The 25004-nt window shown below is 49.5% G+C and overlaps 3 protein-coding genes across 19 annotated transcripts; 2 read left to right on the top strand and 1 right to left on the bottom strand.

The window, feature by feature from the left end:
• The first annotated feature begins 10275 nt into the window (after positions 1-10275).
• ANAPC15 (anaphase promoting complex subunit 15) lies at positions 10276-13402 on the top strand. 16 transcript variants are annotated; one of them, XM_072725898.1, is made up of 6 exons: positions 10291-10414; positions 11575-11659; positions 11797-11926; positions 12410-12469; positions 12790-12927; positions 13078-13402. In XM_072725898.1, exons 3-6 carry the CDS (start codon positions 11807-11809, stop codon positions 13123-13125), a joined length of 366 nt encoding a protein of 121 aa, XP_072581999.1. In that variant the 5' UTR covers positions 10291-10414; positions 11575-11659; positions 11797-11806; the 3' UTR covers positions 13126-13402. The 16 variants fall into 16 exon arrangements, with proteins under 16 accessions (XP_025866350.2, XP_072581999.1, XP_072581991.1 ...); XM_072725892.1 differs by having other exon boundaries at positions 10308-10414; positions 13066-13257; XM_072725895.1 differs by having other exon boundaries at positions 10333-10414; positions 11802-11926; positions 13066-13257.
• TOMT (transmembrane O-methyltransferase) lies at positions 11184-19018 on the bottom strand. Of its 2 annotated transcripts, XM_072725876.1 has the most exons (4): positions 17595-19014; positions 16451-16725; positions 14866-15062; positions 11184-14385 (listed from the first exon to the last, which is right to left on the bottom strand). In XM_072725876.1, the coding sequence occupies exons 2-4, from the start codon at positions 16707-16709 to the stop codon at positions 14065-14067; spliced, it is 777 nt and encodes a 258-aa protein (XP_072581977.1). In that variant the 5' UTR covers positions 16710-16725; positions 17595-19014; the 3' UTR covers positions 11184-14064. The 2 variants fall into 2 exon arrangements, with proteins under 2 accessions (XP_072581977.1, XP_072581976.1); XM_072725875.1 differs by having other exon boundaries at positions 16451-19018.
• Positions 19019-19098: 80 nt separating this feature from the next.
• LAMTOR1 (late endosomal/lysosomal adaptor, MAPK and MTOR activator 1) lies at positions 19099-24723 on the top strand. The gene is made up of 5 exons (XM_026010564.2): positions 19099-19321; positions 22802-22947; positions 23197-23274; positions 23624-23750; positions 24091-24723. The coding sequence occupies exons 1-5, from the start codon at positions 19280-19282 to the stop codon at positions 24181-24183; spliced, it is 486 nt and encodes a 161-aa protein (XP_025866349.1). The 5' UTR covers positions 19099-19279; the 3' UTR covers positions 24184-24723.
• The last annotated feature ends 281 nt before the right edge of the window (positions 24724-25004 follow it).

The following is a 25004-nucleotide window of genomic DNA, read 5'->3' as shown; positions in this document are numbered from 1 at the left end:
TTTTTTGAAAAAAGCTAAGGAAAGACACAAATAAATCTATAAAGGCAGTCATGCCTGGAGCAATGCTGAGAGCATGCCCAGACCCAAGGCTTATAATTAATCTCATTCTGTGCAGTTGAGGGGAAAAAGCCTTTTCCTATGTGGGGGTTAGAGAAGGGAACAGAGTCTTTGACCGTTGTGAAGTGAAGTCTATGTCACCTCCCCTTGAGGTGAGCGGTCACAGAGCCTGTTTGTGCTCAACAGGTTCTGTGACTGCTCTGACCAATAGAATTTGGTAAAACTGATCTTTTGACAATTTCTAGCTCCAGCCCTTAAGGGATGATTATGGACTGGATGTGTCTTTCCAACATCTGTATGTTGAACCCTTACCTGCCCCCTACTGTATGATGGTATTAGAAGGTGGGGCCTTTGAGAAATGATTAGAGTTGGAATTAGTGCTCTTATAAAGATCATGAGATGTTTCTCCTTCTGCCTATGTCTGTACCTTTCTTTCTGTGTCTCTCATGAATAAATTAAATCTTAAAAAAAATTTTTTTTAAATGTCACGGGAGAGCTTGCTTCCCCTCTCTGCTCTCCACCATATCAAGATACAAGGAATGGGCAGTCTGCAACTTGGAAGGGGGTGGGGGGCGAGGGGAGTGGGGAGCGGGGAGGGTGTCACCAGAATTTACCATGCCCGTACCCTGATCTTGGACTTTCAGGCTTCAGAACTGTGAGGAATAAACTTTTGTTATTTAAACCCCCTATCTCTATGGTATTCTGTTACAGCAGCCCAAACTGACCAAGACAAGGACTAGCAGCTTCTACTTCCTGTTTCTTAGAATATTGGCTCTTAGGCCCCTGAGCCACCATGTGAGAGGACTGACTGCCATGTCAAGAAGCCCATGGGATACATGGAGAAGAGGGGGCCTAGCTGAGGCTAGCCTTCCAGCAAACCCTGCCCAAGGGCCAACCACATGAGTAAAACCATCTTGGATGTTCAGGAGCATCCCAGACATAAGCTCAACACTACCAAGTGACCCTAGTCACTGCCACATGGAGCAAAAAGAGTATCCAGCTGAGTCTTGCCCAAACTCCAGACTCATAAAATCATGAAATATAACAAGTTAGCTATTAAACCACTGTGTCTATTTGATTTTTTTAACTTTGTATTTTGGCATACTCTTTGAGTTATAGAAAAGTTGCAAGAGTAGTGAAGAGAGTTCCCATATACTTTTCATCCATGTTCCCCAAATGTTGACATCTTACATCTGGCCAAAGTACATTTTGGCCAGAAAATCAGGGAAGTGATGGCCCTTTCAGAGTGTATCATATCAAGGGATATATGATGTGCACAATGTCTTACTGCTAGCAATCATTTGGTTAAGGTGGTTTCTCTCCATATAGGTATTAGTTTTCCCTTCGTGAGTAATCAGCATTTTGTGGGAAGATGCTTGGACACTATGCACACATCCTCATCACCCTGTCCTTCACTTATTTTAACATCCAATCCTGCCTGGAACAGTAAACCACAAAGCCAGGGGATGGTGCAGCGATAGCTAACTGCTAGCACCGTGAGAGTCAGTGTCATCTTTTTTTCAGGCTCTGAGAAACAATTTGGCTTATCACCTTAATACAGCCATGTAACAGTTACATCTACAGAATTAACAAAGTATTTCACAGAATTCCTCATCACTGCAGGGGATGATCAAGTTATTTGATCATTGACGAGTTTTAATCTGGAAGTGACATGATTCATCGGGCGATTTTGAAAGATCCGGCTGGTGTGTGCAGAAGGATTGGGTGTGGACAGGGCAGGTGGATCAGGTAGGCTTCAGGAGTCCAGGCCTGGAATGATGGTTCCTTGGACCAGCGGGATGGAAGTGGGGATGCTATCAATTAATCAGTTTGAGATCCACTGCGTGCCTACTATGTGCTAAGCTGTTTGTTGTAGGTGCTTGGGCTACAGCAGTGAACCAGACGAAGTCCCTGCTCTCATGGAGCTGACATTCCAGGGAGGGAGGGGAAATGAGAGAAAATAAATGGAGAGGGGCACCTGGGGGCTCATTCAGTTAAGTGTCTGCCTTCAGTTCAGATCATGATCCCCTGGAAGGATCTCCTCTGGAGAAATAAAGTAGGGTAAGGGAATAGAAAGATAGAGGAGGGACTTTTTTACGATTTTATTTATTTATTTGAGAGAAAGAGAGCATGAGCTGGGGGAAGAGCAGAGGCAGAGGAAGAAGCAGACTCCACTCTGAGCAGGGGGCCCGATGTGGTGCTCGATCCCAGGACCCCCGGGATCATGACCTGAATCGAAGTCAGATACTTAGCAGACTGAGCCACCCAGCCACCCAGAAGAGGGGCTATTTTGTATAGGAAAGATCTACAAGGTGATATTTGGGCAGAGGCCACAGTGAAGTAAGGAAAGGATCCCCATGGATATGGAGGGGTGTTTTATACTTACAGGTCTCAGCCTATCAATAAGCAATGTTGTGGTTGGACTGGCCCTGGCCCTTGTGGTTCATATTATGAATGTAAGATGCCTTTCAGCAATAACGTTCAGGAAGCATTGAAAAAAATAAAGATTTATTACTTACAGAACCTGGAAATTGCACAGCAAGGTCTCCACCGGCATAGACCGCACATGGGCCTGGGGTTCTGCTTTTACTGGGATCAAGGGTGGGCGCCTAGGGTTTCACGGGCTCACTCTTGTATTTACTTATTCATTTATTTTAAGACTTTATTTATTTGAGAGAGAGAGAGAGACAGAGAGCATGAGCAGGGACAGAGGCAGAAGGAGAGGGAGAAGCAGGCTCTCTACTGATTAGGGAGCCTGATGTGGGGGCTCCATTCCAAGATCCTGAAATCATGACCAGAGCTGAAGGCAGATGCTTAACTGACTGGGCCACCCAGGCACCCCTTCTATTTATTTGTTTGTTTAGGTTTTATTTATCTGAGAGAGAGAGAGAGTGTGTGTGAGTACAGGCTCCCTCTGTATTGGTGAATTTTAAACATAAGAGCAGGAGGGGGGTGCCGGGATCCCTGGGTGGCGCAGCGGTTTGGCGCCTGCCTTTGGCCCAGGGCGCGATCCTGGAGACCCGGGATCGAATCCCACATCGGGCTCCCGGTGCATGGAGCCTGCTTCTCCCTCTGCCTGTGTCTCTGCCTCTCTCTCTCTCTGTGACTATCATAAATAAATAAAAATTAAAAAAAAAAATGTTTAAAAAAAAAAAAAGGAGGGGGGTGCCTGGTTGGCTCAGTCAGCAGAGCATGTGACTCTTAATCTCAGGTTTGTAGGCTGGTGGAGTTCAAGCCCCATGTTGGGTGCAGAGCCAATTTAAGGTAAAAAACAACAACAAAATAAGAGTGGGAATCAAAGTGCAAAAAGAGACAAAACAAGCGACCCTAATGGTCCGTGGAAATCAGCCAAGATATTTAAAACAAAAGAGCCTCAGTTGGAGGTGGAGGTAGCCTGGCTCTTTATCTAGCCCGCGTTGTTGGCAAAGTGTTTATTGGAAGTGGCTGTCCTTGGGGATCCCTGGGTGGCTCAGTGATTTAGCACCACCTTTGGCCCTGGGCGTGATCCTGGAGACCCAGGGTCGAGTCCCACATAGGGCTCCCTGCATGGAGCCTGCTTCTCCCTCTGCCTCTCTCTCTCTGTGTCTCTCATGAATAAATAAATAAAATCTTAAAAAAAAAAAAAAAAAAAAAAAAGGAAGTGGCTGTCCTTGAAGCGGATGTGTCAGTAATCAAGCTTAAGTCAGGCATTTGAGTTGCAAGAAAGAACAACTGGCTCTCAAGGTTTACACTATAATCTACCCTGTGATTCTGAGGTATCAGAGCCAATGGTAAGGAGATTAACTGGCAGGGTAGCCAATCTGTTAAAAGTCAGGGGTAGGGCACTTTGTAACCCAGAATACACACATCTAAATAGGATTATAGCTGCAAATGTAGTGATTATACAGGCAATAGTCTGAAATCCAGTACATAGCCATTGTCCTAAACTTGAAAGGTCTATCCATGAAAACAGGCTAGTAATCTCAGTTCACCTAAAATCTCTCTCTTTTAAAATATTTTGTTTATTTATTCATGAGAGACACAGAGAGAGGCAGAGACATAGGCAGAGGGAGAAGCAGGCTCCCTATGGTAAGCCTGATGCAGGACTTAATCCCAGGACCCACCATCTGAGCCAAAGGCAGATGCTTAACAACTGAGCCACCAAGGTGCCTCTAAAATCTCTTATCCCACTTATCTCTATCTACATCACTTGCTCCCAACAACTATGTTTAGATTACCCAAAAACTTTATTAGACACTAGACAAAGTCAGTCATCATCCCAAGTGACTTTTCTTCCTGACAAAATGTGTATTAGAGATAACATGAATTTGGTAAACGCAGGTGGAATAAAAGTTGTATGTCTGCATTATGTTTAATGCTGATAACTCTGAAGACATACCAATTTTAATTAAGCTAAACTTAAACTAACTTTTTAAAAAAATATTTTATTTATTTATTTGTGAGAGACAGAGAGAGACAGGCAGAGGGAGAAGCAGGCTCCTTGCAGGGAGCCTGATGTGGGACTTGATCCCCGGATTCGGAATCACGCCCTAAGCTAAAGGCAGATGCTCAACCACTGAGCCACCCAGGCGTCCCTAAACTAGCTTTTATTTACTGAAGATTATCCCAGATCATAAGAACTTGAAAAACATTTGGGTTAGTTTCTGTATATCTGAGTTTTAGGAATATTTAATTCAAAAGTGCTCATTTTTAAGCCAATTAAATAGAGCTCTTTTACCAACTAATTTTGGCAATACCATCTGGTGGTAGAGAGAGAGAGAAAACCACATGTACATATCATACATCCATCGACATTTATAAACATGCAGAGATACACAGAGACCCTATAGCTTCTGTTTCAAAATTTTCACCACGAATCAGGTACATTAATATAAAACTCACTAGTTTATAAATAACAGTTGAGTCCAAATTGACAGATGGAAAAGTTAAGGTTGCCTGCTCCAATGGCTAAAGCTTTTTACTAATGTTTGTGAAGACTTCTTAAGATTTGTATTTGTTTGGGCACATGGGTGGCTCACCGGTTGAGCGGCTGCCTTTGGCTCAGGGCATGATCCTGGAGTCCCGGGATTGAATCCCACATCGGGGCTCCCCGCAGGGAGCCTGCTTCTCCCTCTGCCTGTGTCTCCCTCTTTCTCTGTCTCTCATGGATAGATAAATAAAATCTTAAAAAAAAAAAAAAAAAAAAAGCTTTGTATTTATGCATGACAAATAATCTTAAATTACTTCCTTGGGTGTTTACATCTTCAAGGGACAGAGAAAGAATGTTAAGTTTTCTCCTTGGAGTTTTAGTGCCTTTTGGATGGTTTGATTGTCCCTATAAAATATAGTAGCATTGACCTCCAATTAGGGGAGCACCTGGTAAAAATAATTCTCTGGACTCAGGGTCAAATGCGGCCTCTTCAGGAATGGAAATGAAGCGGGATCATTTGGGTCATTATGGTCATGAAAATGATAAACCCAATGGACCATGCTGATTTTGTATAGCAGGAGATGGGTTTCTTTTTTTTTTTTTTTTTTTAAAGATTTTATTTATTTATTTATTTATTCATAGAGATGCAGAGAGAGAGAGAGAGAGAGAGGCAGAGGGAGAAGCAGGCTCCATGCAGAGAGCCTGATGTGGGACTCAATCCCGGGTCTCCAGGATCATGCCCTGGGCTGCAGGCGGCGCTAAACCGCTGCGCCACCGGGGCTGCCCAGGAGATGGGTTTCATCTTGGTTTTCCATTCACTGTAAGCCTTAGCAGTGATGACTGTGATGGAAGGATGAGCATGGAGCGAGGCAGTAAATATCCAAGTGAGGACAGGAAGGGTCCTGGTATGAATATCAGGGGCCCTCGGGGCCTCTACCTTCCCACTTCCCTCTTCCTCCTCACTCAAATAAATAAATAAATAAATAAATACATAAACAAAATCTTAAAAAAAATAAAAAAAAAGAGGGATAATTTAAAGTGAGGATAGGGAATAAATAAGTGGCCCAAATGGTACAGTTACCAAAATCAGCAAAGATCCCAAAAACAAAAGTGCCTTGGTGGAGGGGAAGTGACCTGCCTCTTGGTTTATTAGAGATAGCTGTGCATTGGATGCTTCAGTAATTAAAGCTTAAGTCAGGCACTTACTTTACATAAGAGAAAAGAAACCAACTGTCAGTTTACACTGCCAGAAGGATATGTTCCAGGCTGGGGGAATCATAAGCCTAAAGGCTCTGGAGCAGGAATGTACTCAGTGCATTTCAGGAACAGGTAGCAAGGAGGTATTGCATTCACATCGCTCAGCTCTCACTCTTTCTGGATCCTGACTACCATCCTGTCCACATCATCTCAGAGCTACCAAAGCCCTTCCCATCTGAGTCTCCCTAACATTCTTTCTCATCTTTCTTTCTCTATCCCCAGTTCTGCCCAAAATTCCTAGTTCTTTCAGTGTTCTTCAAACACATCATCACCTTTCAACTCCATGTCCTTGAAGGTAATCATGCCTCTTCATACATTGCCTTCTCCCACTTTTCTACAAGTAAACTCCTACTCATCCCTCAAGGCCCTCTCTAATGCTTCCCTGGAACAAAAGTCTAAACTTTTCTCCAGAACCTATTCATCTCTCCTTCCTCTGTGCTCTCATATGGTCTCCACATACATCGATTTTTTTTTTAAGATTTTTAATTTATTTATTCATGAGAGACACAGAGAGAGGGAAGCAGAGACATAGGCAGAGGGAGAAGCAGGCTCCACACAGGGAGACTGATGTGGGACTCAGTCCTGGGATTCCAGGATCATGCCCTAGGCCGAAGGCAGGCACTAAACCGCTGAGTCACCCAGGCATCCCAACATACACTTTTTTTTTTCTTTTTTTACATACATTGATTTTTAACATTTACTACCCTCTCCTATAATTGTGTATAATTGTTTTAGTTCTCACTGGACTGTATTTTTCTCTAGGACAGAGATTATGTCTGCTTCTGTCCCTAGGACCTAGCATGTGTCTGGCATTTGCTTGGCACTCAATAAATGTTGACCAAACAGTGGAACAAATGAAGGAATATGAAGCAAATTTCTTAATCTCTCAGTCTTAGTTTTATTATCCTTGAAATGAAAGCAACTTAAACATTCAGCAAGGTTAAATGATGGATAATGAATGTAAGACAAATGTCACCATCATTGACTGAATTGCCCAAGCCCAAAATAGGAAATCACACAAAATTTCCACTTCTCCATTCCTTTTTTCCCTCCCCAAGCTAACCAGTCACTGTGGCATGTTGAACCTGGCTGGACGTTGGTAAGAAACTCTAGGTTACAGGAGGATTTCCATTAGGCCAGAGCTGTCAGGAAGCATGGGAGGCAAAGGGTGCTGGAGGTAGGGAGTCTATAAGGAAAAGAAGCAGGAGGACTCATGGGGACATAGGCCACAGGAGAACAGGTAAGGGATCCAGGAGAAGGGAGACATCAGTCTGAGTCCTGGGGACATGGAAACCACTCAAGTCTGTGCCCTCAAGAATTTCTGGTCTGCTAGGGATACAATAGAATCAATTTGTACAGAACAAGGCTATAGGGGAGCATCACCTCCTTCCTCATTTGGCTTACAGGATACCACCCAGCTTGCCTGCGTTTCTACTTATATTTTTGGACCCCCTCAGTCTGATCTGATGCTTCTCCTAGTTTCCTTAAATGATGAATGTTGAAGGAAACTATTTTCCATCTACACTCATTCCTTTGATGATCTCATATCATCTCATGGCTTTAAATGCCATCTATGTGCTGATAACTCCCAAATTGATATCTGCAATCTAGATCTCTCCCCTGACCTCAGACTTCTTGCCCCCTGCTCCTCCTGCCCTCTCACCATCTGTACTCTAATGAGCATTTTAAACTCTGCACACACCCAAAAATGAGCTCCAGATAGTTCCCTACACAAAACAACATCTCCCTTGTCTTTCCCATCTCAAGAAATGGCAACGCTGGTCTCCCAGTTGTTCAGTTCAAAAGTCTTGGCTCCTTTCTTTCTCTGATATTCTACATCCAATCTGTCAGCAAGCTCTCTTGTCCCTACCCTCTAAATATATTCAACATTCAACCACTTTTTATCCCCCACCTCTGGATTATTGTAATAGGCTCCCAGTTGGTCTCCCTGCTTCTGCCACTCTCCCTCCTGAATCTATTCTTCATAGAACAGCCGGAGTTAACTCTGTTAAAATGTAAATCAGATTGTGTGGATCCTCTGCTCAAAACCCTTCACAGGATTCTCAACATGGAGTAGAAGCTAAAGTCATTATTGTGACTTGCAAGGCTGTACTATCTGGCTCCTGCTACTTCTCTGTCCTCATCTGCTGCTCTCACCGTAGTACACTATGCTTCAGCCATTCTAGACCCTTTGCACTCGTTCTCTCTCTGAAATGCTCTTCCCTAAATATCAGAACAGTGCTCGCCACCCCTGCACCCCCAGCTTTTTCTTTAGACCTTAGCTCAAAAGTCTCCTTCCTAGTAAGGTTTTCCTTGGCCCCCCCTATCTAAAATAAAACCCCTCCCCTCCCTGCTTCTCTGATTTATGTTTTTCTTCTGGGTGCTTTTTTTTTTTTTTTTTTTTAAAGATTTTACTAATTTGTTCATAAAAGACACACAGAGAGAGCCTGAGACATAAGCAGAAGGAGAAGCAGGCCCCCTGCAGGGAGCCTGATGTGAGACTTGATCCCAGGATCCTGGGATCAGGACCTGAGCCAAAGGCAGATGCTCAACCACTGAGCCACCCAGGTGCCCCTCTCCTAGGTATTTACTGCAAACCTGCAATCCCAATCTTAAAACTGTATTTTGTTTATCTTCTTTGTTGTTTATCTCTCCTATTAGAATGGAAGCTGCATGGAGATTGTTGGGGGGGGGGGGCATCTGTTTTGTTCCCTATTGTATACCCACTACTTAGACTAGTGACAGGCATATAGTAAGGCACTAAGTACGTACTTGTAGAAAGAATGAATGAAAAAGGTGGACATTTCCAAGAGGCAAATTTTACTCTTCACTTTTTAAAAAGATTTTATTTATTCATGAGAGACACAGAGAGAGAGGCAGAGACACAGGCAGAGGGAGAAGCAGGCTCCATGCAGGGAGCCCGAGTGGGACTCGATCCTGGGACTGGATCCTAGGTCTCCAGGACCAGGTCCTGGGCTGAAGGCGACGCCAAACTGCTGAGCCACCCGGGGCTGCCCCAAATTTTACTCTTTAATGAAAAACTTCATGACTACCAGAACTGCTTGGAAACACAATCATGTTAACATACACAGTACACTACCACTTAAACATGTAGTCTCACCAAATCCTCACATCAGTCCAGGACAGGAGGTAGGATGCGCAGTTTATGAAGTTTATGGTTGAAGAGGAAACTGAATCCAGACTGGGGTGGATAAAGGACTTGTTAAAGCTCACACATCTGGTGTGGTCAGGAGCGGAATCAGGGATGATTGCTAGCTCTAGAAGAGGCTGGTGGGTGATGGAGCTTAATGGGGGGGTTGGGTTCGAAGAACTGCCGTTTGACAGAAGGCATGATCCCTGAAGGGGAGGCTGACTCAGCGGTTACCAGAACAGACTCATCAACAAAGGACTGGGAGAGATGACGAGGTTGACCACTAAAGGTATTTAGACCAGTCCCGGAAAGGGCAACTGAATTCCCCCAAAGTGGTGTCCTGAGGCTGACTGGTCACTGAAACCCATACATGAACTCAGACGCAGAGCTGGACAGGCAATCGTAAGAAACCACTGCGTCCACCGTGGGTCTGTGGAGCCTGGCTTCTCCACTGGACTGGAGGTCTACGGGGGCAGGCACCGTGTTCTAGATTCATCCCCCCCCAGCTTCTAGCAGAGCCTGGAATACAGTAGGGACTCAACTACTTCTGCTGAAGTCGTACATACATGCACCAACCAAGAAGCGGAGGGTGAGAAAAGACAGACAGAAGGGGCATAATATCGCCCCGCGATTTGGGGGTAGAAGCAAACGAATTTTCCTGGGACGCGCGGCAGGACAAAGAGTTCCAGTGCTAAAGCAGGTAGCTGCTGCCAGCTATTTTCCAGCAGGGCTTGGCAAGCAGATCCCGGCTAGGGACGAACGGGCGGGGTTCGATGGGGCCGTTGCGGGGGGGGCGGGGGGGGGCACGCTGGGGAAGCCGAAAGGCGGAGACTCAAGGCGGGGCCAACGGAGTAGGCAAATTTTCGACCTCAACTACGTGACTGAGGTGTGTAACGTCACATCCGGTGGGGTGGGCGGGAGCGGGAAACAAAAGGAGAGCAAAGGCGCATGCGTTGGTGGTTCCCGGGCTCTGGTGGGCTCTTCCGCTCGGGCAGAGAGAAGTGCTTCCGGGTCGCCGCCGGCTGCCGCCTCCTGGCGCGGTAAGTACGGAAGCCAGGCTGCGGCCTCTGTCTCCTTGCCCCTTCTCGTCTCCCTCTCGCGGAGGAACCCCGTGGTCCTGACCCGGCTTCTCAGGAGCTCCACGTTCAGACCCCTTTCCACATTAAAGAGCTCCAGTTCATTGGCCGCTTCCTCGAGACTAAGCCCCACCCAGTCGCCCGAGACCCGTCCCTCATTGGTGTCCGTTTCTGTCACCCACCATTCCTCCCAGTTAATTGGCCCCATTCAGGCCCCGCTCCTTTCGCGATTAGCAGCCCTATAAGGGTAAATGCCTGTTCGAATCCCGCCCCTGCATTCTTCGTGTTGGTCCACCCCGCGGTCATTATCATAATAAGCAAAGAGTGGGCGGGGGCTTTGCGGCGAGGGGTGGGCTTTCGGAGCCTCGGGCTCTGGCCTCTCCTATGACGGGCCCGGAGTGAGGATGGCTTGTGTTGTGCTGGTGACACGGCCCGGGAAGCTGAGGTTCACGGAAGGGCAGCGGCGGGCCCAGGATGGCTAAATGAGTTTAGGGCAAAAGCAGAAGTAGACGTCGGTCCGTTTCTCCTGCTCATCTCTAGTGCCTGGCCTGGATTTCTTCCCCGCGGAATATGATGCCCCAGCTCACTTGTGACCTAGAGCCAGTCGTTGCCTGTCGCAGGGCCTCAATTTTCCTGTGAGCTGAAAGGTTTTAATTCAAATTCTCTGGGACCTTTCCGGTCCCCCTCAGCTGCTTTTAGTCCGTGCCGAATTTACATTATCCATTCACGTTAGTTCATTCAGCTTTCCATTTACTTATTTATTCATTTACTCATGCCTTTAGAATGTCTTTCTGAACCGTGCTGCACCCCACCCCAGTTTAGCTGGTTCATGAGAGAGGTGGTTAGTGTCCTAAATTTCTGACACTGGGTAAGTATGGTATGGATCATCACAGAGGGGCAAAAAGTAGGTCTTAGTGTTTGGAGGAGGTAACGATAGGATCAGTGGAGCCCTGCTGCCTCTGATTTTGTAGTGCCAGTCTGCATTCTGGATTCATAGCTCTACATTTGGCTTCCATTCCCCTTCCCGCCTCCCCTTGAACTACTTTACTTCTCCATAAAGTAAATTAATTATCAGAATAAGTATGAGGGTGGTATAATTGTTATTATTCCCCCCCATTTTACAGATGAGGAAACTGAGGCTCATAGAGGTTAAGTGACTTGGCCAAGGTCAAACAGCTAGTAAGTGGTGGAGCCAGGACTCAAACCCAGGTCTGTTTGATTCCCACAGAGAAGAGCTGTTTCCCTGCTACCTTCTACTCCACCCCATCCCCAAATCAAACTATAACCAAATAAAACCCAAAAACAAACACATCTGACAGCTGGATTCACCTGGCCCTTTACCTCAGTCTAGGAGCCATGTCCACCTTGTTTCCCTCACTCTTCCCCCGTGTGACTGAGACATTGTGGTTTAATCTGGATCGACCCTGTGTGGAGGAGACAGAGCTGCAGCAGCAAGAACAACAGCATCAGGCCTGGGTGAGTAAGGACCTAGCACAGTGGTGGAGCCTCTGGGAGAAGCTTTTTGCCCTGAACTGGGAACAATCAAGCTGGGAGGCAGGAGGCCTAGATTCACATCTTTGTATTACCCTGACTTACTGTGGGCCCATGAGACTTCTGAGCCAGATTGGAGGCCAAGGCTCTTTCCTCTGAAACATAAGAAATAATAATTTTGACTTTATTGAGGTCCTAGTAGGTGCCTTATTCTAGACTGATAGTCTCTCACTTTACCCTCACCATCATCTTAGGAGGAAACTGTGGCCTCCTAAGAGAGTTGACGTAGTTGGATCAAGTTTATAAGTAAGTGGCAGATGATAAGAGACAAAGAGATTGGCTCTTTCTGGCAACTGGAAGGAAGCTTCACCCTTAAGGGGACTTCTTAGGGGCAGAGTAGGCCAGTCTCATGTCCCTGACCTGTCCTGCTCAGGCTCTGACTCTGCTCTCCACCTGATTTGGCTACAGCTCCAGAGTATTGCAGAGAAAGACAACAACCTGGTACCTATTGGCAAGCCGGCCTCAGAGGTGAGTGGTTCCAGCAGGTAGGGCTTGTGTGGAGCCCAGGTGGACTAAAGCTCTGCTCTACTTCTGAAGGTCCTGCCTCTGACGCAGAGCGGTTGTGGTGTTCAGCTCTGGATGGAGGCTATAAAGAGGGTGTAGAGTGGTGGCCATTGGACCCAGCACTAAGGTCCTATAGAACATGCATCAGCCTGCTAGACTCAAAGGAGCAGAGAAAGGTTGGGGAATGGAGGGTCATGCACTGGCCCCAGAGACTGGCTCCAAGTGGACCTTGAGCTGGTCCAGGCACTCTTATAGGGCCTATAGTCTTTCCCCTGCCTCACCAGCACTATGATGATGAAGAAGAAGAGGATGAAGATGACGACGAGGATAGTGAAGAGGACTCAGAGGATGATGAGGATATGCAGGACATGGATGAGATGAATGACTACAATGAGTCACCAGATGATGGAGAGGTCAATGAGGTAGGTAGAGGTGTGGGGGAGGGCCCCTGCTCCTGACCTAATTGGTGGCCAAGAGGTACAGAGACTCTGGTGCCAGACGGGCAAGATCTGGGACTGGGGCTGGCTGGGTGGCTGAGGCCCCTCCCCACCCACACCCAGCCTTCTCTCCAGGTGGACATGGAAGGCAACGAACAGGATCAGGACCAGTGGATGATCTAGGTAGACAAGGCAGGGTGGCCTCAGGTAAATTCCAGGCCAGCCCAACTTACCCTGCATCCTCTGCAGAACCAGCTGATTGCCCCAGTGCCTGAAAGCTCACCCTTGGGTATCTCTTCAGCTGCTGCCAGGAACTGGTCTCCTTGGCTCCTCCCAGGCCATCAGTTTGCCCGTGATTCCCCAGGGCCTGAGCCCAACCCACCTTTCTGCCTAGTACCTAACACTTTGGTTGCCAGGTATAATCTCTTTCTAACTCTCTTTAATAAAGACACAGGACTGATTTTTTTCCCCCGTGTCTATTCCCTATTTGTTGGTGGGGTGCAGAGGAATCCAGCATCTTCTCTTGAGCTTTAGGAAGAGGGCACACAAGGGACTTCAGGCAAGCCTACCTGACCATGCGGTCCAGGGCTAAGCAAGGCCAGGGTGGCCCTAGCCATGGGCCCAGGCTCCATGTCCGTTTCCTCTGGCCCAGCTTGTATCCATACATTCCTTCAGAGCTTCTCTGTTTCCTCTGATCCCACCTGGAACTGCATGGGCTGGGGAGGGCAGGCTTTCTGAGTCTCAGAGATGGGAGGCTCCTGGAGCTCTTCCAGACAGCTTCCTTGGTATTAGGAGAGCAGATTAAATCTCAGAGCAGCCCAGGGATTCCCTTGGAGTCATCCAGAAAATCAGTGATAGAGTTGGGTTGGGAGCTCAGGACTCTTGCCTGTTAATCCATAGGTCTCTCTGGAAGGATAGGTAGGGGCCAGTGAGACCAAGCAGTCTGACCTAACTTGACACCTCGTCAGTGTGGAACTGCAGTAGGGCAAAGGTGGGAGGACAGCCTCCCCATCCCTGAGCCCAGCATGTGTCAGGCCACAAGCAGAGAGGGGAGGAGATGTCCTGAGGTCCTTGCTTGGATGGGGGTGGAGGGGCAGCAGTAAGTACCCCTGGGCCTGGACCTCAGCCAGGCCCTGCATAGGTGAGCTGGGCTATGCCATCCTTGATGGCAGGGAAGTCTGGGAGGCCAGTGTGGTGGAGGCGGCAGCGGTAGCGGCCACAGTTCTTGGCATACTGCAGGAAGCGAGGTGCACCAGGGAAGAGCACGTGGTCAGCCAACACAGTAGCACCAGCTGGCAGCAGGGCATGGGCTTCCAGCAGCTGCAGGTCTCGCAGGTAACATCGGGGCCGGTGTGCCAGGAGCGCCAAGTCTGCCCGACTCAGCTGGTACTGGGTTCGTAGACGTGGGATCACCTCCTCTGAGCTACTCACAATGAGCTCCACCTGTAGGGGTGGGAGGAGCTGGAGGTGAGGGTGGGAGGGACTGTCTCCCAAACCAGACCACCTCCCCCAGGATCTGGCTTACTTTATGCCAGGTCCTGGCCTAAGTCCCCATGAGTGTTCTCAGATTTCCTCTGTTTTCAGAACAGACCCAAGAGTTCAGGATCAGTATTGTGATTTCCATTCTGGCAGTGATGAAGCTGAGATTCAGGAAATAAGGTCATAAAGGTCACAAGAGGTAGACTAGACTAAGGGTTCAGACCCAGGTTTGGTAGGCTCCAGAGACCTTCCTCTTAACTGCTCCTTTGTCATCCAGCAGCAAATATGACAAATGACTTGGAACAGGGGGACAGGAGTTCACACATCACCCAAGGTCCCAGTCCCCTATGTGGAATGGAGCTGCTGCTTTCCCCTGGGTAGGATTCCTTTACTGGGGAGGCTTGGCTAGGGCAGGCCGGGGGTGGAAAGGAGGTGGGTGCTGACCGTGCGCTCGTCAAAGCCAGCCAGGCGGATGAGTTTTTCAGCCACTGCTGCCATGCGTGGGTCCCGTTCCACGGTGAGAAGGCGGCCCCCAGGGGGCAGAGCACGGGCAAGAAGCAGTGTGGAATACCCGAAGTGGGTGCCCAGCTCCAGCACACACGCAGGGGTCTTCTCCTCCACTAGTCGCGTCAGGATCTGACCTGAGGGGAAGATGGCTGTTACAGCAGACATGGGAGATGGATTTGGGGTCCCTGATAGAAAAGGATCTCGAATGCCCACTTGCCTCACTGCAGCCCCAACCAGCTGGGGTCTCCTCTCGGACTACAGCTCTAGCTGCCCCACTGGTTCTCCCTTCCCCTCTTTCACTCTCACTTCATACCAGCCATTAGGCATCTTTCCAACAAACAAATCTGACCCTGTTGCTCCTTAGTTCCTGTGATCTTCGAGGCCTTTGAGATTTAACTTGAGATCCTTAGCCTGACATTCAGGACCTTCCTGGACCTGATCCTATCCAACTTTTCCATTCTTCCATCTGTAGCCTCTACCACAGCCCTCCCAAACAGTGTGCCCAAAGTCAACCAAGGCAGCGCTGGCTCATTTTTTCATGCTGCACCAGTGTATGTGCTGGCTCTGCCCTTCCCCTCCCTTGTCCTTATCTACTTGGCCAAGCTGAAAGCAATTCTAGGGTCTGCTTCCTCCAGGAGGGCTCAAACAGAAAGAGCCACAGGCTTCTGAGAGACTTTTGCTAGAGCATCCAGTTTCATTCCCTCTTGTTTTGTTCATTGAATATCTTTCTAACCTTGGAATTGGAAAAATTTCTTCAGACTCTAAAAGCACTTGTGCTGGATGCCCAGGCAGCTCAGTCGGTTTAGTGTCCGCCTTTAGCTCAGGTCATGATCTTGGGGTCCTAGGATCGAGCCCCCAAGTTGGAAAAATTTCTTCAGACTCTAAAAGCACTTGTGCTGGGTGCCCAGGCAGCTCAGTCGGTTTAGTGTCTGCCTTTAGCTCAGGTCATGATCTTGGGGTCCTAGGATCGAGCCCCCAAGTTGGACTCCCTGCTCAGCAAGGAGTCGGCTTCCCTCTCTCCTTCTGCCCCTCTCCCTTACTTGTGCACACACTCAAATAAAATCTAAAAATAAAATAATAGAATAAAAATTGAAATAAAGTAAAATCACTTGTGCCAGGAGCTGGGACTCCGACAAAGCCAGGCATTACTCTGAATGGGATGTAGGAGCCTCTGTGATTGGGGGAGAAATAGCACAGATAATTACAAAGTTATGAGTTATATGCTGAGATGGTTGTCCCCTTTGTACTGTCCCCTTTGAGGCCAACATTTGTGGTTGATTCATCTGTGTGGCCTCTGCCTCCTTTTCCAACCCAGCACTTAGTACAGGCCTAGTACAAAAGTGGTGGCAATAACTGTTAGATGAATGAATAGCTTTGCCCAGCCCCCTCATTTGTGGAGGAGAAAAGAGAGACTCAGAGGATCAGGAACCTGCCCAATGCACCCAGTAGGCAGTGGTAGGTCCCAGACCTTCCTTACCATCTTAGGGGTGCTGCCTAGAGCAGAAGGGTAAGGAACACTGACCTTTGACAGGCCCCATGTGGCCCAGGTACTCGCAGTGGCTGCTCCAGTGGTCCAGGGTGTTGAGGATATGACTGGGGTCCCCAGGCAGGGCGTGGGTGAGCACATAGCTGAAGGCCCGCTCCTCAGCCCGTAGCCCTGACAGGCAGTCTCGGAGGCTCCGCAGCAAGACCATGCGCACCAGCAGTCGGAAGTAGTGCCGGTACCGCACCAGCAATGTCACCACCAGTGGCAGGAAGGCCAGTGCGATGGCGGGGGACATGGTCCCCACCAGGGCTCTGAGGTGAGAAGAGGCAGGGAGGGAAACCCACATCCACCATTTGTATTTTGTATTAATTATCCCTATGTTTTACAAACCATAGCTCAGAAAGGCTGTCTTTTGCCCATAGTCACACAGCAAAATGGGGATTTGAATCTGAATTGGTTCAATGCCAAAACCATGTACTTACTTTCAAGGACTTCATGCTAGTCTGTGTTCTGCATCCATCCCCAAACCACCTCTTCCCACTTCTGCCCCTTGGTCCTATCTTCACCGTGCTTCTTCCATCCGTTTCCCCTCATCTCTTTAGTCACCTCTTCTGGACCACTTTCCATAGTCCCCTGAGATATCCCCCACCCAGCCTCCCCTCTGCCTTGTCTCCTCTGACCCATTAATGTGGAGCAAAAGAGCACAACTTTGTAGTCAGAAACCCCTTCGGGCCTTGTGTGCTGCCTCAGTAAAAGGCAATCAAAACACTCCATAGGGTGTTAGGATGCGATTCCTTCCCACCCTTCCATCTGTTCTTTCCTGAGGTTGGGAGGAGTCCCTGAGTCTCTGTCTCCTCTCCAGTCCTTTCATGCCTCCTCCCCTGCATTTGCCTTTTCTGTTCTCTTTCAGAATTCCTTTTACAAGTGTGTACACACACAGCACCCACTGTCCCCCCAAGCTCGAGCCTCTTCTTCCAGGGCCCCAATGGGGGATAAGTGCTCTTTCCTCTTGCATGCCCTGGATGATCCTCCCTTTCCTCCACATCTGTCCCTTGTGAGGCCTCTGGTGATGGTGGGGACTAAAATTGAAAGCAAGAGTGTAAAAGTGGATGTGAGTAAGTGAGTGATAGTGAGTTTGAACTGGTATGCTTGGGAACCCACGCTCAAGAGCCCTGCTTACCTGGGCTGGAGGCTCCGGCTGGGGGAAGATCAGAGCATAGGACAGGAGGGGGAGTCCTTGGGGCCAGAGAACCCTGAGGCAGGCTGGACCTGCTCTCAATTATTGATGCAGAAGCTGCTGCTGTCACCTGAGACCTGCAGTTCAAGTTACTAGCTGCAGGAACAAAGTGGGTCTGACTTACCCTTCTCAAGCCCTGTAAGAATTTACAGAATTTCAGGGTCTTGATCAGAGGGGTATTAAGAGCTACTGGGTTCAGTGACCTCTCCTCTAACTCCTTGCATGTCCCCTCCCAGAACAGGGGACATGGTGTGACCCAAGGTGATGGGAGGCTGTAATTTACTCAATTCAAAATTCAATTGACATTTTGTCTAAGCAAATGCCAGGGTGTGGGTAGCAGAGAGGGGTCAGATCTTGTTCCTTTCCTCCAGGAACTCCCAAGTTTGGAGAAAGAGACTGATCCAGAAAAGGAGAATAAAACATAATCCAGTACTCCATTGATACACTTTAGGCTTTTTTTGTGAACCTCTGTATATCTAGACAGAACACTGTGTGGCACATTACAGATAATTACTTGATTCAATAAATGAAGAAATCAGTATGGGATAGGGATTAAGCACAGGGAGCTGAGGATGCCCAAATAATGGGATTGGAGATGGCAATCAGGAGGTTACTGTTTGTAGTGAGGCTTGAAGACAGAAGAGACACCTGGTAGGGAGACAGTGTGCAAGGCCACGTGTGGAAAGTCCAGAAGGTCTGTCAGGAAACTGCAAATATTTTCTTACGGCTGGCTGGCGAGGCATTACTCCGATTCCTGCACCACCACCAGCCCCCGTGACTCAGATGTTGGAATGGGAGGCAGGTAAGAGGCTCTGCAAGATCTTGAATGACAGACGTGGACCTGTGTTCAGAGTCCAAGGGAAGATATAGGATGGTTCTAAGAAAAGAACATTGTGTGTTAGATTACTATGGTTGCTTAAGAAAACCAAGCAAGATTGAAGAGACGTGCCTAAGGGCAAAGACCGTGAGGTGGCCTCTATCTCTTCCAGGTTTGAGCTCTGCTCTGCTTTGGTTTGTGTAGGAGTAAGGGCTCTTCTTCCAGTAAGTCGTCGATCCTTAGTCCAGGGTGAGAACTCCATTGGGCGCCACACTCTATGTGTCCCCCAACTGGACGCTAGGCATCTGGATCCAATGTACACAGAGACTTGTGTGCTCTAGAAGCGTAGGGCGTCAATTCCAATCGCCCCTCGCATGGCATTTAGGAGACCAAATCATACTAGCTTTTGGTAAAAGTTCACTCACTGGCCCAGAGAGGTAGCTTGGTAGCCACGCAACCACATAGCACGGGGGCCGGCCGCAGAGAAGAGCCCCTAGACCCGGTGGACGAAGACTCGATCTCTGAAACTGGGCAGAGGCTGAAGTCATGTGACCCGCCCCTCCCTTTCTCGCATCATGTGCCTCGAGTCTTGTCAAGCGAAGTGAGCCTTCCCATTGGTTGGCGATGATCACGCGGTGGAGGCGGGGCCGGAAACCGGGGTGGCGGCGGCAGCGGTGCGGCTCTGGGAAGGGATAGGCGAGGAGGAGGGTGGCTGCCTGCTGGCTGTAGCCACGGGTCATGTGACCGGAAGGGCTCCCGACGGACGCCGTCCCTCCTCGGCTCGGCCTGAGCGCCCGGCCCGACCCCGGCCATGGGGTGCTGCTACAGCAGCGAGAACGAGGACTCGGACCAGGTGCGGCCGCGGCGGGCGAGGCTCGGGAATGAGGGTTGAGAGACTGGGGCGTCGGGCTCAGAAGAAAACCTGCAGAAGAGCGGGAGCAGGACTGCGGGGCTCATACAGTACGGCAGCCGGGAGGGGACAGATTACAGAGGGGACGCCCGGCCGGGCTCCTACCCCTGTTAAAGCCCCAGCTTTCTCTACAGTCTCCGCATTGGGGTGTGCGGGCAGGTGCTTGTCCCGCTCGCTCCCACCCCTTTCATCTTATCTTACCCTTAAACCTTTATAGCCTTCAGGATCCTCAGCCTAGGTCTCTGGGAAACATGGTCTCACCAGTTTTCTGTGCTTTTTCTGTGCTTGTAGGAGCGGGTTTTGTGAATCCATTGTAGGGATGGGTAAGCTGAGGCTCATAATTAGTTTGTCTTGCATGAATCAGGAATCTCTCAGCCCCTGGGGTTGGAGAAGGAAGGTCACTGCTGCTTTGGGGTCAGAGAAGGCCTCTGGAAGTAGGTGGCATTTGAATTGACCAGTGAAGAATTTAATAGACAATGACATCGAGATATGTGGGAAGTTTGGGAAGTTACAAAGTGGGTTTCTGCTCTGGCTGGATTAAATTAGAGAGATGGGATGGGGAGCACAGTTTTGCCTGCCTCGTGCAGTTTTTGCCTGGGGCCTGAGGGTTCCTTCAGCTAGACGGGTGGTTGTCCTGGGAATTTGTAGATCTGATGCCTTTGCACAAGAGATTAAGCTGGAAAACTTGTGCAGTTTTTCATTCTTCCTCTTCCACTTGGTGCATTCTCACTTCTCACACCTTAAACCCTGCCCTGCCTGCCTATCTCTTTTTAGGAGTGGGGAGACCTTCCCAAGAATGAAGTCTCAAGCTCTTTGCCATCACCTTTTTGATTGCCTCTAAGCCTGGATTCTGCATTTCAACACATTCTAGACGCAGAGACGATAGAAAGATTTCTGCAAGTAGCTCAGAGTCTGGTGGGGAAGATGGTCACAGAAATGGACTAGATTACTAGTATTTGCAAAGAAGGTCTTTCCTCAGTGACTCACATGAACCTATTTTGGATTAAGGACTTAAGGCTAGGAAATGTCATTTGTTTGAGAGGCATGGGTAGCTCCTGGGCCTCATTTTCCAAACACTCAATGAACACATCTTATTTCCTATGCCTTATGTTAGGCATACTTAATGCCTACTACTCCTCAGTTCACCTCAGTCTCTTAGAGGAGACAGTATTCCTGTCTACTGGGAAAACAAGGGTAGTGGGAAATCATCCCCGACAGGATAATACAGACTCTTGCAAGGAAAGAGTCAAGAAGAATTAGTGTCTTCTAATAAAGGATATTGGCTTCTAGTTGTGAGAACTAGGCTTGCTGCTTTCCTGAATTTCATCTTCTTCTTGACAGGCTCTCACTTCTGTTTCTAAGCCCCCAGAGAGGTGCTTGATCAGTGCTGGGGTGATTTGAGGCTTCGTGTGGCAGAGGTCTATACCATACCATTCACTATCTCAGAGTCCCTCTCCCACTTTCATCTCTGCTCCTTTATTATAATAAAAAGAAACCTATTACACATTTTTCAAAGGCCTTTTATAGTTCTTTCATTTGATTTTTGCCAAACGTTTGTCATATAGGTACAGGTTCTGTATTTAAAGGCAAGAAAAAAAAAAAAAAAAGGCAAGGAAAAAGTTTAGAGAGACTAAGTGATTTAGCCAAGGACAGAGAGCCGAATAGTGCCATAGTCACGGTGTCTTGATACCAAGCCATGTGCTTTATCCATTGGACCAAGCTGTCTCTTTCAAACCTGTGCCCGTAGACCAGGTGGCTAGTCATGGGCAAGCCACATCTATGTGTCTAGGGCAGACAGTGAAGCCCTGACTCCTGGGTTGACACTGACTCAGGGACAGCCCTTGGTATGGAAAACCTCCTCCCTGCTGCAGTTGCCTGTTGAGGGTGGGATGACGTTATTTGTCCACTCTGATGGGAGTAGCCCAGCCTCCTCTGGGAGTCTAGGTCTCCAGAAAACAACTTTGTTCTTGAGCAACCTGATGGGAGGCTAATGCTCCGCCTTGCAGGCAGATCTGTCTCGAGTAGGGCTGGGGGAAGGATGACACCCAGGAAGCAAACTCAGGGTTCGTGATGGAGCTAGCTTTTCTGTCAGATAGCTCGGTCTGTGGCAAGCCTTTTGTCTTTCTAGCTCTTTAATACTTAGCCTGTGTTTTTAAGGGGGAGGGGCCGTGTTTTTAAGGGGATAGGGCAGAGTCCTACAGCTTTTGTCTCCTGCTGTGGGGAACTGGGGACACTTGGGCACCCTGGGCTTGAGGAAGAGTGTTGTGAAAAGGCTGGGCCTGCCTAGGGTGGGGCGGGAGGAAGTGGCCCTGTGTAAGGAGGGTTGTGGAGTCGGGAGCCCTCCACGGGAAGGGCTGTGGTAGGAACTGAGAGCGGCCTGGAGTGGAGCACTGGTGGTCTGGCACTAAGGGTCAGTGAGTCAGCATTAGGCAGGATAGGCCCCTTGTCCTTGCCTTTGTCCTGGGCACCCTTGCCCTTTATGGCTTGGATAGATAACCAGCAAGTCTGCTTATCCAATTGAAGCTGACACAAAGCCAGCAGGATTTGCTGCTAATGGGCTCAAGGCAGGGTCGTACCCGGAGACATTGTGGTAGATGAGAACGAGGGACTGAAAGAACGAGGGGAAATAAACACAGAATTGTGAAGGACCAGGGAGACCTGGTTTGGCCCCAGGTTAATTCTGGGGGTTTGTTTATCAGCATAGGCTAGCAGTAACACGGACTACGGAAAATCAGCAAAACCACACTAACAGAGGTGTGGTGGATTGGCAAGGGAGGGAACAGCTCCAGTGTCAGGCCAGGCTTCACCAGGGGCACCAAGTATAGTCCTGGGAGTCATATACAAAGAGGACATCAGAAGAGAGTGAATACCTGTGAGTAGAAGGGACCTGCCCTCAAGAAGGGGGCACACTTGGGAGGGACTGTGTGACCCAGAGACTGGGACTCCTGCCCTGACATTATACGAGGAATAGAACTGTCTGGATTTCCAGGGCGTCTGTCGTGGGAGCAGCCAGCTAGCTGGGGAGGGCCTGGCCTGGGGATCAGGAGTGTCATTCTTAGGCTCCAGACCTGCAGCAGTTTCTAGACCTCATTCCTCTGGCTTCCAGCTTCCAGTATCCTTTGTCTGTCAGGTGCTGGACTGTTTTCTGAAGCTCTAGACCTGTTACTGAATATATGCTTTGTGCCTGTGTCCATCTTTTCAGGGCCTCTAGGACTGCTTGGTTCCACTTTGATTCATTCTAGAGCAACTCAGCTGAGCTCCTGAGGGCAGGCAGGACTGAATCTTAGCTGACATGCCATACACTTGGGCACTTAGGGTATTTTTTGGTGCTTCAGGGTCAGAGCTGGGCTGAGAGAAGAGCCCAGGAAAGGCAGGTTGGACTAAAGGGTCCAGGGCTGACTTCTCCCCTATCACCTCACCTAGGACCGAGAGGAACGGAAGCTGCTGCTGGACCCTAGCAGCCCCCCTACCAAAGCCCTCAATGGAGCTGAGCCCAACTACCACAGCCTGCCTCCCACCCGCACAGATGAGCAGGCCCTGCTCTCCTCCATCCTTGCTAAAACAGCCAGGTGAGCACCACAGGACCAAGCCTGGGCAGAGCTTCTCCATCCATGTTAAAGGATGGACAGAGGGACAGGGCCCAGGACATGGGGGATGGGACAAGGTCAGTGGCAAGAGGTGCTTCTGGGCCCAGTCCTGCTCCACTGGGCGGGCAGGGCCAGTGGTGTCAGATAGCCCTGGAGTTGGCACTTGGCAGTGAATCCCGTGTGTCCCTCTTGAAGCACCTGTCATGTTCCCTCTGCCTCCTCTCCCCAAAGCAACATCATTGACGTGTCTGCTGCGGACTCCCAGGGCATGGAGCAGCATGAGTACATGGATCGGGCAAGGCAGTACAGGTGAGACCTGGCCAGCTTGGGTCCCCCCTTCAGGCTCCTTGGGCTCCTCCCTGCCCCTTATCCAGCTTTGGAGCCTGGGCCCCAGGCCAGGCTTCTGGTTTGGGTGAAGCCCAGGAGATGGACGACAGATCTCTCCGCTACCTCAGCAGATGCTTGTGTCAGCCCTGTTTGCCTGTGGCCCTCAAGGGTGCGGAGGCCAAGGGAGGTGGGCCTGGAGTGAGTTTGTGGTGAGCTGAGGTGCCTGTCACCCTGCTCGTCTGGCCCAAGGGACTGAAGCTTGTCTGGGCTGGGCTGGGCTGGGCAGAGCAGACTGGCCTGACCGCTCCCCGTCGTCCTCCCTCTTGGCCAGCACCCGCTTGGCTGTGCTGAGCAGCAGCCTGACCCACTGGAAGAAGCTGCCACCGCTGCCATCTCTCACCAGCCAGCCCCACCAAGTGCTGGCCAGCGAGCCCATCCCCTTCTCTGATTTGCAGCAGGTGAGCCACCCTTGAGCCCGCCCCCGCCTACCCTTCCCTTATAGCTGGGCTGTGGCAGAGGGCTCACCCTCTCTGTCTCAGAGGCGGTAGGGAAGTGGAGTTAGGGAGCCTGGTAGCTCGAATGCCCCACTCACTCTCACCTTACTTTGTATCTTCCCCTCTCTACCTTTATTCTCTTTCTCTGCTTTGTACTTTTCTGTCTTTCCCGTCATTACCTTTTTCTTTGGCTTCCTGTCCCCCACCACCCCCTCCTCTCTTGCTACCCGATCCCCCTCCCCGGCTTTCTGGATCTCTCTTCTCACTGTGTCTCTCTGTTGCTCTCGTCCCTGGTCCCTCTCAGGTCTCCAGGATAGCTGCTTATGCCTACAGTGCACTTTCTCAGATCCGAGTGGACGCAAAAGAGGAGCTGGTTGTACAGTTTGGGATCCCATGAAGAGAGGGATCCTTGGACAGCTCTTCTCCTCTCTTCACCCCGTCTCCACCCTGCCTCCCCTGGGCCCCCAGCCTCACTGCGGCTCACACAGTACCCTAACCTGCTACTAATCACAGAGAAGAGTGTGGAGGAGGAGAAGAGTGAGGCTGGAAGCCTGAGCAAATGAGGACAGAGCAAGGGAGGGCAGAACCATTTGGGACTGGTGTTCAAAGCCCTGGCCAGGGATGGGGTGGGGGTCAAAAGATTAGGGCCTGGTAGGTCTTCACTGTCACTGGGAAGGTGAAGATACCAGTGTGAGGGTGATCCCTAGGGGGCCTATAGGGGCCCCCTTCCCACCCTTTCTCTTGGCCTCACTCTTTCTCCCTCTCCCTGACCTGGTGCTCACATGCACCTCACTAGGGTTTGTGACCAGGGTCTGGACGAGCTTGAATTTGAATGAATTGAGTTTGTATTTCTAGCACCCTGGGTTTTTACATGTTTGGGGTTTTGGGGTTTCGTTTTGGTTTGTCGCCCTCGATAAAGGAAGTGTATTCATCTGTGTGCTGGTTGCAGCCCCTCTGTCCTGCCCACCACCCTATAGTACTATTTGAGGTCTGTGAGCAGTGAGACTTGGGGGAGGGGGGGCTACATCTTCTAGGGGCACAAAGAGGGATCCAGGAGATAAGGGTACAGGGTTCCCAGGTTTTAGCTGGAACTTGGCCTGGGCTAACCTCAGGTTGGATAAGACTGCCTGTCCCTTCTCTGGTGATGGGACTACTATCAGAACTGAAAAAACCTGAATCCGAGGCAGTTGTCACCGTTGGGGGCTCTGTCTCAGGTTT

Source organism: Vulpes vulpes, chromosome 11 (assembly GCF_048418805.1).
Source record: "Vulpes vulpes isolate BD-2025 chromosome 11, VulVul3, whole genome shotgun sequence".
Taxonomy (NCBI): domain Eukaryota; kingdom Metazoa; phylum Chordata; class Mammalia; order Carnivora; family Canidae; genus Vulpes; species Vulpes vulpes.
Note: the sequence above shows the minus strand (reverse complement) of the source record. Positions and strands in the feature narration are given on the sequence as shown.